The 13,165-nt window shown below is 36.5% G+C and overlaps 1 protein-coding gene across 1 annotated transcript in view; it reads left to right on the top strand.

The window, feature by feature from the left end:
- Window positions 1-6,916: 6,916 nt before the first annotated feature.
- The window catches only part of F9 (coagulation factor IX), a 30,753-nt gene continuing 24,504 nt past the window's right edge, over window positions 6,917-13,165 (top strand). Inside the window, exons 1-3 of the mRNA XM_074064250.1 lie at window positions 6,917-7,073; window positions 11,081-11,244; window positions 11,408-11,432. Of these exons, the coding sequence (XP_073920351.1) occupies window positions 6,986-7,073; window positions 11,081-11,244; window positions 11,408-11,432 (277 nt within the window). The 5' untranslated portion in view covers window positions 6,917-6,985. The remainder of the gene's footprint in view (window positions 7,074-11,080; window positions 11,245-11,407; window positions 11,433-13,165) is intronic.

Genomic DNA, 13,165 nt, shown 5'->3' with positions numbered 1-13,165 from the left:
TATATACAAGCTGAACAAAATAGCTCAAACAAAAAAACCCACAAGTATAGAATAAATTAACTTTTTTAAAAGGTGACATGGTAATACTAGCAGCAATACAAAGTAGTACTGGAAAAATTCCATATCTGTATAAAACAAAATAACATAATCTGACTATTACCTCACTCCATTATACAAAATTTATTCAAGATAGATGATATAGTCTAAAATATTAAAGCATAAATCTTTTATAAGCTCAGTGCTGTAAAAACAGAATAAAACTGTGCTGGTGTTAACAGTTCAAAAAAGAACTTCCGGGAGAAAGCCATTCTTAGTACAAATGAAACACTGATGATGTATATCAGTCAGTTTGCTACTGCTGCATAACAACTTCCATAAACTTAGTGGCTTCAAACAATATCTTCCTTATATCACAGTTCTGTAAAGTCAGCACTACAAGCTGGCTCAGGTGAGATTTCAGTTTAAGGTGTCACAAGGCTGAAGTCAAGGTATCAAGTAGAACTAGACTCCCATTTGGAGGGTTTGGTGAATAATCCACTTTCAGGCTAATTACACTTGCCGGCAGAATTAAATTCTATTATTTGACTACAAGAATTCAGTCTCATGTTGACCGGTAGCCACAGGTACCTGTGAGTTCTGAGAGATCAACCTTCTGTCTTTTCACAAGGCCCTCTCTATCTTCAACGTCCCCAATGGTTCATCAAATCCTTTATGTACTTCAAATGTCCATGACTTCTGCTATCATTTGAAGAAAGCTCTCTGCTTTTAAAGGGCACTCCTGATTGTATCAGGCTCACCCAGACAATCTCAGCATCATAATATAACTGATTTGGAACTTTAGATATCAAAATGACACCACGAAGGATCTGGAAATTAAATTGGAATTGGAATCATGGTTCAGAAAAGTAACCATGGACCTGAGTGTCAACCCTACACAGGCTGACTGCCTGCTAAAGAAGATTGAGAGTCTTTTAACATGAATGAAAAAATGTCCACAACACAATTAAAAATCACCTATCATACCAACAACCAGAAAAATCCTATATAATGGGAAAAGAGAAGCATGGACAGCAACACTAAAGTAAATCAGATGTTGGAATCATCTCACAAGGCTATTAAAGCAATCACCATCAAAAAATGTTTCAACAATTAATTGTGAATTACCACAAAATATTAACAAGCAGAGCGTCTCAATAAAATTTTGAAGCTATAAAAAAAGGAGAAAATGGAAATTACAGGTGCCAGTGGTTCATGCCTGTAATCCTAAGTACTTGGGATGCTGAAATTAGGAGGATTAGGGTTCAAGGCCAAGCCGGGAAAATATATCCCATCTCCAAAATATCCAGAGCGAAATGGACTGGAGGTATACCTAAGCCGTAGAGTGCCTGCTTTACAAGCCTGAAGCTCTGTGTTCAAACCCTAGTCCCACCAAAAAACAAAACCAAAAAAAACTACAGCAAAGATTATTAAACATACATTGTATATGTACTGAATTATCATAATGTGCCCCATAAAGATGTGCAAATAATAGCTGGGCATAGTGGTACATGCTTGTAATCCCAACTACTTAGGATGTGAAGGCAGGAGGATCACAAGTTTGATTCTGGCCTTGGCAATGCTAGCAAGAGTTCAAGGCCAGCCTGGACTACATAGTTAGACTCTGTATCAAAAAAAAAAACTAAAGATTAAGAAATCTTGAATGCAGTCAGAAGAAAATAACACATTACCTCTTAAGGAAGAAAAATTTGGATAAAAATCAGTTTCTTATCTGGAACTATGGAAGGCAGATAGACATTTTCAAGTCTGAAAGGAAAAAAGATATCAACCAGGAATTCTCTATCCAGTGAAATAAAGGAATTTGCAGAGCAAGGATAATGAAAATAACTTGTTGACAACAGTCCTATCCTTAAAGAATGACTAAAGGAAATTCTTCAAAAGGAAATAAATAATAAATGAATGAATCTTGGAGCACTGGATAGGAAGATGGAACAATGGAAAGAGCAAAGATATACCTTTCCTCAGGAGTTTTGTTTTGTTTTTTTTGGGGGGGGGAATTGAACTCAGGGCCTTGCATTTGCTAAGAAGGAACTTTACCACTTGAATCCCATCCCACTGCTTTTGCTTTTTAATTTGTTTTTCACATAGGATCTCACACTTTTTGCCCAGGCCAGCCACAGACCATTATCTTCCTAGCTCCATCTCCCAAATAGCTGGGATGACAGACATGAACCACTACTCCTGACCTCCTCATAGTTTTATAAATCAAATTTAATGATTATAAAAAACCATCAGAACTGGAGATCATCGTGTTCAACAAAATAAGGCAGACCCAGAAATACAAATATTGCATGCTTTCTCTCATATGTGGTGTCTAGATAAATAAAAAAAGAAGACATGAAAGTACAAGGAGGACTATTAGGGAAGAGGAAAGAGCCCAGAGGAGGGCCAAAGTGTATGAGAGAAGGACATAGGGACATGAATATGATCAAAATATATTGCATACATATATGAAAATGTCATAATGGAGCCCATTATTTTTGTACAACTAATACACATTAAAATCACCATCTGCTTATGAAGAAAATAATGTTTACAAATGGAGAAAGTGAAGGGACCAAAATCAAAGTAAGATTTCACACTTCACTTGAAGTGTTAAAATGATAAGATAATAGATAGTGCCAAGTGACACCACACACACACACACACACACACACACACACACACATTACCCACAGCAACTGCTACAAAAATATCTCCCCAAAGAAGATACACAGATGGCAAACAAAAGGAAATGAAAAAATGTTGGACACCATATGTCATGAGGGAATTACAAATTAAAACAACAATGAAATACCACTACATCCCTATTAGAATGGTCAAAATCCAGAACACTGACAATACCAAATGCTGGTGAACATGTGGAGAAACAGGCAACTGTGATTTATTGCTGGTGAGAATGCACAGTGGCCTGGCCACATTGGAGGACAATGTACCTGTTTCTCACAGAACTACATATACTGTAACATAGAATCCACCAGTTATGTTCTTCATTATTCATCCAAAGGACTTGAAAACTTATGAACACATAAAAACTTCCACGCAGTTGTTTTGGGGAACTTTATTAATAATTGCCAAAAGTGAAAGTCACCAAGATGTCTGTCAGTAAGTGAATGGACAAACTGAGATCTATCCAGACAATGGACCATTGCTAAATGCTAAAAATGAATGAGCTAGTGCCAGGAGCTGGTGGCTCACACTTGTAATCCTAGCTACTTGGGAGGCTAAGATTCAGAGGATCTTGGTTTAAGGCCTGCCAGGCAAATAGTTTGCAAGACCTCATCTCCAAAATAACTAGAGCAAAATGGGCTGGAGGTTGGCTCAAGTGGTAGAGTGCCTGCTTTGCAGGCATGAGGCCCTGAGTTCAAACTACAGTGCAACCAAAAAATAAATAAATAAAGTTAAAAAATAAGAAATGAGCTAGCAAACAATGCAAAGACATGGAGGAGCCTTTAAAGCATATTACTAAGTGAAAGAAGCCAATCTGAAAAGGCTACAGACTTAGGAATCCAGCTATATGACATTCTAGAAAAGGCAAAACTGGAGATAGTAAAAATGATCAGTGTTTCCAGCAGGTGGGGAGTAGACAGGGTGGAGCACAGAGGCTATTCAGGGCAGTGAAAGTAGTTTGTATGATACTGTTAAAGTGAGCATATGTCCTTATACATTAATGTACAACACCAAGAGTTAACCCTAATATGAACTATGGACTCTGGGTGATAATGATATGTCAGGGTAGGTTCACCAGTTGCTTCAAGTGAGCCACCCTAGGGAGACTATGCCTTTTTCTCAATTTCTCTGTGAGCTTAAAACTACTCTTAAAAATAAAATCTTTAAAAGGAACACAATAGCATCCGTACTTATGCCAGAGAAAATGAAACACTTAAGTATACACTTACCAAAACATATGTAGGATCTAAGCACTGAAAATTATGAAATGCTGTTGAAAGAAATCAACACCTTAAACTAATGGAGAAATATGCATATCATGTTCAAGGATTGGAAAACTCAACACATTGAAGACGTTAATTCCCTTAAATTGACATACAAGTTTTATATAATTCCTATTAAAATCCTAGCAAGACTTTTTTATATACAAACGAGATCACTGTAAAATGTATATGAAAAGGTATAGGTCCTTAGAATAAGAGCAATCTTTCCAAAGAACAATAAAGTCGGAGGAATCACTCTACCTAATATAAAGGCTTACCATATAACATTGGTAATCATGACAGCGTGGTATTGGCAGAGGGATAAACACATACATCAGTGAAAAAGAGCAGAGGAACTAAAAATAAACTCAAAACAAGATAATCAAATGGTTTGGGAAAAATTGCATCAAGGTAAAATAGTCTTTCTAACAATTGGTGCTATAGGAATTAGATATTCATACACACACACACACACACACAAAAATGAAGTCCGACCTAAACCACATACCTTACCCAAAAGTTAATTCAAAATAGAGCACGGGCAAAAACCTAAAACTGTAAACCATGAAACATTTTGAGAAAAAAACAAGGAAAAAATCATCAGAATCTAGTTAACTGAGAGGCTTTTAAATATGATCTTTAAAAGAAAAAATGATAAAATGGATTACATTAAAACTAGTAAGTTCTGCTCTGTGAAAGAACTCATCAAGAGGATGAAAACACAACCTACAAAACTGCACATCTAGCAGAGATGTCATTGGACCTTAAAAATCCAACAGTAAAAAAAATCAAACAATCTAATTGGAAAATAGGCAAAACATGAACAGACACTTCACCAAAGAGGATGCCGAGATGGCAAACAAGGAGATGATACAGTGTTCAAATCACTACCCATTAGAAAAACACACCTATCAGAGTGGCAAAAACAAAAAGTAGTGATAACATCAAATGGTTGCAAGAATGCAGAGAAACTGCATCAGTCAAACACTCCTGGTAGAAATGTAAGGTATACAGCCACTTGGGCAAACACTTTGGCAGTTTGTTGAAAAACTAAACATATGAGTTCCAGACAAGCAGTAAATTGCATTCCTGAACATTTATCCCAGAGAAATTAAAAAGTTACATCTATACAGAAACTTGTACATGAATGCTTATAGTATGGTACTGCAAAAAACTGGAAACAATCAAACTGTCAGGAGGTGAACTAAACACTACATCCTTATTATGGAATACTAGTAGGCAACAAAAAGGAATTCATTACTGAAACATGCAACAACATACATGGATCTCAGGGGAATTGTGGTGTGTGAATGAAAACAGCCAACCTCAAAAGGTCATCTACTGCATGACTCCTTTCATATAGCATTCTCATTATAGAGACAAAGCAGATCAGTGGCACCAAGGGTTAGGGATGATTGGAGGAAGGAGGCGAGTGTGATTATAAAGTGTAGTATAGAGGAGGTATCTGTGGTCATAGGATTATACTGTATACTTACTGCAGAGGTGGTTACATAAATCTAGACATGTAACGAAATGACTAAGAGTTATATGCATACATCATCCCAATGCCCATTACCTGATTTTGAAACTGTGCTATATTTATGTTAGATGTGAGCCCTGGGAGTAAAAGGTTGGTGCAAAGGATCTCTCTGTATTGATTTTGCAATTTCCTGTGGCTTTATAGTTATTTCTAAACAAAAATTCAAAAATAAGGTCCAAAATTTTTCCACATTTTATTTAAAATTTCAAAGCACAGATCTAAGCATCTAAATGAACCCCTAAGAAAGCCTTGTCTTATTGTACCCAAGTTTCTGAAAAGCAATGACAAAAATACTGCTTTCTAATCAGAAATAAAACATGCCAGAAGTCAATGGAATGACATCTTTTATGTGCTGAAATAAAGAAAAATACTCAATCTAGAATTCTACAACCAGTTAAATTACTTTTTAAAAATAAAAACAAAATAGAGACATTTTCAAACAAACATGAATTATGAAACCTACACTATTAAAATTGTTAATGGAAATTCTTCAGAGTGATGAAAATAGTATAACAGATTGAAATTTGGATTCTCCACAACGACATGAAGAGGATCTGAATGGTAAACATGTGTCTAAATATAACAGATGTTTCCTTATTTTTAAATGTCTTTGAAATATTATTGACTGCTTAAAGTAAAAGTAATAACAATGTAATGTAGGATTTATAACATATGTAGAAGTAAGTATCAAAACATCAAGAATGGCAGGTAAATTATAGTATACTTTTATATGAGTTTTTAATACTATATATGTTGTAGAATAACACCATATATTAATATATACTATTATATAATATTCAAAAACGTATTTGTATATATGTGTATGTATATTTGAATAACTATGTATGTATATGGATATATGTGTATATATATGTATATGTGCATATATCTATATATACATGTGTAGACTTACATACACATAGACATACCTACATGTGCTCAGAGACAGGGTTCGTATGTATCACTACATGGATACATGGCAGAATAAAGGTTATAAAGTCCTGATTATGAGGAAGAGCATAAAGAATCCATCAGGTGACTCAGGAAATCTGAGCATATTTTAAGGTGTTTTAAGGTAAGTGACAAATGATTTTTTTTCATCTCTTTACCTTTAAACTACATGATATTATTGCTCCCTGACAAAGATAAAATGGATCCCACCAGTGAATTTTGCCACCACAGTAAATGTAGCCACCACACTTACCCGCATTCTGAAGATGTATCACTTTCTGCTTCAGCCTCAAGTCAGCCACACTGGCAGAAGCCCATGAAATCAGAGGTGACCTTTGATGATGACCACTGCTCATTCTCTTCTCCTGACCCAAGAGGCCATTGGAAATAGTCCAAAGACCCACTGAGGGAGATGGACATTATTTCCCAGAAGCAAATACAGCTCAGCTTGTACTTTGGAACAACTGACCAGCCTTACCACTTGCACAATCTACTAGCAAAGGTCATGCAGCGCCTGAACACGATCATGGCAGAATCACCGGGTCTCATTACCATCTGCCTTTTCGGATATCTCCTCAGTGCTGAATGTACAGGTTTGTTTCCTTTCCAAAAGTACATTGAGTGTGCTTGTCTTTCAGATATAGAGATGTCTGGAACTGTCTTCTTTCCTAAATAATGATTATATGTGTTGACAGAAATATTTAAGATTCTAGTAGCCTGCATGTGGGTTGGTAAGCTCTGGCTCTCTGGTAGCCCGAACTAACTAGATTTACAATGATTATGTCTTTATTTAATGGACACTGTTGAGCTTACGATTTGACAAAGTAATGCCTCTCCGAAAACATTTGTCTGCTTGGTTTTAAAAAAGTTAAAAGTGGGAAAATCTCTTAACAAAGAAACTGCTGAATATGCAAAACAAATAATTATTTTTGATTTTTTAGACTCATCACTTTGAAATCAAAAGGAGAAACATCAAAACCACAAGCAATGCTCTGATTTACACAAAAAGTCTTATTTGAAGATCCATGACATGTTTCAAAATTTTAGAGCTGTAGAATGAGGAATGTCTCTACTTTTTAAAATTAGATGCCTTTGATTAAAATTTTTAGTTAAAGCAGTAAGATTTACCTTATATTAGTAACTTGTTATTTATCATGAAACTTTTCCATGGATTGAAGTAAATCATTTTGTCTGTAATTCCACATGTCTCAGAGTTGATATTTTAGGAAACTCAATTCCCAGTTTAGCATCCTAGGGGACAAAAGTAAGTCCACAAATTGATATAATGAATAAAAACTTAGTTAATGCAGCATATATCACTTTGGATTTTTTTTTTGCAACCACATTGACTTTATATACTCCTCAGAGGAAAGGACAAAGGAAAGTCTTATTCCATTTAGACAAACAGCGTGTTCTCACAGGAAGCATTTATCACACTTACTTGTCAACCTACTGGAATCAAGTCTAGTATCTGAGAGTGCCAGGATCAGCGGTGTCAAACCCTAAGCATCCCCAGAAAACAGACTGGTTCTATGGCTCCCACTCCAGACATGATGTAAGCTACAGAATCAGACTGAAATGTTGAAATAATGATGCGAGACTGCAAAGGTTAAATTGAACTAGAAAATGGACAGAGTTAAGAGATTAAGAAAGTATGTTGGAAAACTCCCAAAGCAGACCATAAAGCCAGGTCATTAGAAATATGTCATCAGTGTGACATACGGGAGGACAAAAGATCCAAACCTTTTCTTTGAAATAAGTGGTAAGATGATGGAGGGTGTAAGAGAGTTACTGTCCTCATGAAGACCTCAACTCAGAGAAAGTATAGAAAGAAACAGGAACCAAGAGTTCAGAACTGGGGCCATAATGACTCATGATAATTCTGAAGGGAAGTTAAATATGTGATCCCCAGACAATACTGAAGAAAAAAGCTATAGGATTCTGGAGCCATTGTGGTCAGAGATAATAGGCCCTGGAGAAGAGGGCCAGGGGAATGTCCCTTAGGACAGACAGTATTGACCAGTACTCTCTCACTGGCTTCTAAAATCAGATGCTGCATGGTCATGGCTGCAGCTCTGAGGCATTACTGCATCAGCTTAAATTTTTAAATCACAATTTTTTGTGGCACCAATTCAGTTTTATAAAGTGCATGGATCAAAACTCTCATTCATTCATTCAGACATTACTAAGTTATTACAATGGTGCTAGGTGCTGTGGCAAGGCACTAAGGACATGGGGATAAGCCAGGCTCCCTCTTTGACCTAAAGCACCATGAGGTTAGATGAGAGGTTTCAATATAATGTGATAAAATATGTACTGTGTGCCAGGGGAGCACAGAGAAGGTAACACAGAAAATTGAGGAAACACCTAACAGAGAGACAATATTTGATGCTGGGTCTTAAGAGATGAGTAGAAGTTCACTGTCCTCAAATGTCTGATCAAAGATATTCTATGTAGAAAGGATCCCTTTAGTGCCAAGATCCACATCCACAACAATGTGAGGCTTTTCAGGAGCTCCATCTGGTTTGAATATTGACCATCACAAGTGAGGGAGGAGAACTAAGCAGGGCCAGGTCAGCAGATCATAAAGGTCCTAAACTAAGGAGATTGGACAATGGAATGCAATGCGAATGTATCAGAGGTGTAAACATAAGAAGTCCACTGATGGCTGAGTTACTCTGTCTGGTAACACTTAAACTGCTATGGGGAAGGAGAAAGTAAGAGAGAATAATCTTAAGGCTATTGCAATCATCCAAAGGAAACACTGAAGCCAGAACCTGGACAGTAGCTATACAGGGAAGAGGGGATTCAAATGATATTACTTAATAAATGTGAATATGGAAGGTTTAGGAGAAGTATATCAATTGTGTCTTGGGGGTTTTGAGTTTGATGTGATTATGAGGACACAGTACAGTGCCTAAGAGCACAGGCTCTGTAATGCAACTATCAGACTCTAACTCCTGGCTCTGAAGCTTTAGTATGTGACCTTGAGCAAATGACTGTCAACAACATGGTGAGGTACATACATATTACACCACTATCATGTCCACTTTACGTATGAGAAATTTAAGGTTCAGAGATTATGTGACTTGTCCCAGTTCAATAGTAGTTATGTAGGTAATTCAAATCCAGGTATGTCTGATCTGATTCTAAACCTTGTTTCTTTTTTTTTTCACTTGCACATGCTGTAAATAGATGCAGATATAGATGCATCCATTTAGGAGGGCCCAGAGCCAAGTAAATGAGCTTCTGAGCAAAGGTGCAGGCCTGGTGTAGCTGAAAAATATCAATACGTGATGGTACCCATGGGCAACTTGGTAACGCACCCCTGCCCAGGTGGTCAGCTGCCTCAGAAGAGAAGCTAGAGGCAGATGGTTACCCCGTTCTAGAGCTTGAGATTACAGGCCAGGTGTAGCATTGACAGGAGATGAAAGAAATTAAGAAAGTTGGCAAGTGAAGAGTGGAAGAGAAAAAATACTGAGGGTAAATTCAGAAAAAAAAGTGAGCCCAAAGAGGACTTACAGAACAAGGATGTCAAGGCACTAAAAGGTTCCATAAAGCAAACAGCTGCAATGATATTAATTTCATTTCTTTCTTCTTTTTTTTTTCTTTTTGAGTTAATGAGAAAGTAGTCCCAAATGCCCTGGAAAATTCAACTTATAAGCACTTGGTCCTGTTGAGACCAGTTATGTTGGTGGTCTCTTGAAGAAGGAACAACCCCAGGCAACTTCTTGAGTTCCTATTATTAATTATATACACACAAATACATATGCAAATACATAAACACATGTGCCTGCATGTGCGCACGCACACACACACACACACACACACACACACACATATATATATATAAAGAGAGAGAGAGAGACAGAGACATATAGACAGACTGAGTCAGACATAGACACAAAGACACAGGGGAGGGAGAGAAGGAAGGAGAGAATTTGGACAGAGGCCTCAATCCTCCAACGTTCAGACATGTCCCTACAGACTAACAGTTATAACTAAAATATACCACTTCCTGAATTTCAGAGAAATACTTCTATCACTGAAATTCCTATAATATGTATGAATTAAAGATGGCATGGGTCTGAAGATAAAAAAATTAATGCGATGCTCTTTCTTTAACATCTAGTGAAAGACACTGGAGTCACATTTGCAGCTGGACTGCAAGTAGGCTTCTGTTCTCCAAGAGACATTTGTTGCAGAGTCATTGGGTAATGCATCCCACTAACAGCTCAGCCAGGGTGATGGATCACCTTGCAAGGATCTGCAATGAGCTATTTTCAAGTGATGACAAAGTGTGAAGTTAACTGCTTATTTGAGAACTTTCTTTTGCATCCAAAGTAAATTCAAATATGATTGAAAATCTGACCATTTATTATTGGAGCTCTCCTGACTAAAAGTAAAATTGAATTTTAATTCCTAAATCTCCATTTGTATACTGTATGGGGGGAACATTACAGATTTTGGCTCCATGTCCCCAAAGAGCAATTGGCTTTGAGATTGCTTGGATTAAAACAAAGCTTTTCTTAAGAGATGTATTTAATTTTCATGATGATTTCTTTTATTAAAACTAAAGAATAGTTCTTTTAAATTTCAGTTTTTCTTGATCGTGAAAATGCCATGAAAATTCTGAGCAGGCCAAAGAGATATAATTCCGGGAAACTGGAAGAGTTTGTTCGAGGAAACCTTGAAAGAGAATGTATAGAAGAAAAGTGTAGTTTTGAAGAAGCACGAGAAGTTTTTGAAAACACTGAAAAAACTGTAAGTATGTCCAGATAACAATGGATAGAGAAGCCTTAATTCAAAAAAGAAACTTGTCTTTTAAATTTTGAAACATCCATACATTTATTTGCATTATAAATATTATATAAAAGAAGGAGCCGACATCAAAACACCTTAAATACTCTTTTTTTTGTCTTTCTAGACTGAATTTTGGAAGCAGTACGTTGGTAAGCAATTCATTTTATCCTCTACATAGAGAATGAAACATTTGAGAATTGTCTACTTTTTTCTTCTGCATCAATAGATAATATATTCCATTCTTTCAAAAGGTTTCAGTAAAGTCAGTCCAGCTCTTCGACCCAATATCAAATAGTAATGCAATACAGGTTTATGTCAGTGTGGAAGGTACCAACTAGAAGCAAAATGAACCCCTCCCTACAGCTTCACAAAGAGCATCATTCCACCCCAGAAAACTGGATGGAAGAAACCCAAATTGTTATTATTTCATTTTAGAACTGAATGACAGTTTTCAATTCTCAGTAATGTCAGAGAATGCTAGTTGACAAATGTTTATTACTTTAAGTCCTCTTCGTTATGATAGCCTACATGGCTCCATGATTGCCTTTACCCTCTCTTCCCCTTTCAACTTCCTCTTCCCAACTTCCCCTAGGCTTACTCCCTCACCTCCTAGGTCTTTGCATAAATATCACCATCTCAATGAGGACTGCCTTGATCATCTATTAATACTTCAACATATCCTCCCCAAGTAGCCCCATTACTCTAGACACCTATATCTTGCTCTAGTTTTTGTACTATGGGTTGAGTATCCTTTATCTGACATGCTTGGGACTAGAAGTGATTTTTTAAAAATTTTTCCAGAGTATTTGCATATACATAATGAGATATCTTGGAGAATGGACCCAGTGTAACCATGAAATTCATTTATGCTTCATACATACCTAATACACATAGTTATTTTATACAATAACTAATAATTTTGTGAGTGAAACAGAGTTTGAGGTATGGAATTTTCCACTTGTGGTAAACACATTGGTATTCAAAAAGTTTTGCATTTTGAAACAATTTGAATTTTTGATTTTCAGGCTGGAGATACTCAACTTTAGTACTTTGCACCATCTAATGCATCATAGCATTTTCTTACTTATACTATTTAGCACTGATTTTTTTCCACCTTCTTAGAATGCAAGCTTCATTTTGGCACAGAATCCATTGTTTCATTTATTGATGAATTCCTCTGTAACAGAGGTACTCAGTAAATATTTGTCCAATGAATTGGCCAAAAAGAGGAAAACTCATATTTTAATGACAACCAAGTTTACATATACTTTGAAATTTTGGTTGCTTTGTCTATGATAACCAATTTTAAAACTAGCTTAAAATCCAGCAGTAGGATTTTTGAGGGAAGGGAAGTTTCATGGGTTGACTAACCTCAGACCTTCTGCTCAGAGAGAAACAAATTAACCTGGACACCACATCCACTGAGTTCCATCAACTTGAGGTCCAATTATATTTTCCACAGTTCTTGTTCTGGAGTCACTACTGGACATTCTCATACCCTCATAACTCACAATTTCTCTACTTTTGTTTTTAGATCATGAGATAAAAAGAGGTTCACTGTATTATATTGCTTTATCCACCTTTCCTTGTTCTTAGGAATGAATGCTACCATGCTCACTTCTGCTGAGTTCATCCCAACTCTAAAGTTCATCCCAACAGGCCTTTTTATTCTCTATTCCTACTGAATTTAAAACTGAATCTCATGCCTGGCATGGTGGTTCACACCTGTAATCCCACCACTCAAGAAGCAGGGGCAGGAGGGTTAAGAGGAGGATAGTGAATTCCAGGCCAGCCTGGGCTATAAAGCAAGACTCTGCCTCAAAAAGCAAGCAAACAAACAGAGAAAACCTACTTTGAATCTCATGACTTTTTTTTTAAAAAA

The sequence above is a fragment of the Castor canadensis genome, chromosome X, assembly GCF_047511655.1.
Source record: "Castor canadensis chromosome X, mCasCan1.hap1v2, whole genome shotgun sequence".
NCBI lineage: Eukaryota > Metazoa > Chordata > Mammalia > Rodentia > Castoridae > Castor > Castor canadensis.
Note: the sequence above shows the minus strand (reverse complement) of the source record. Positions and strands in the feature narration are given on the sequence as shown.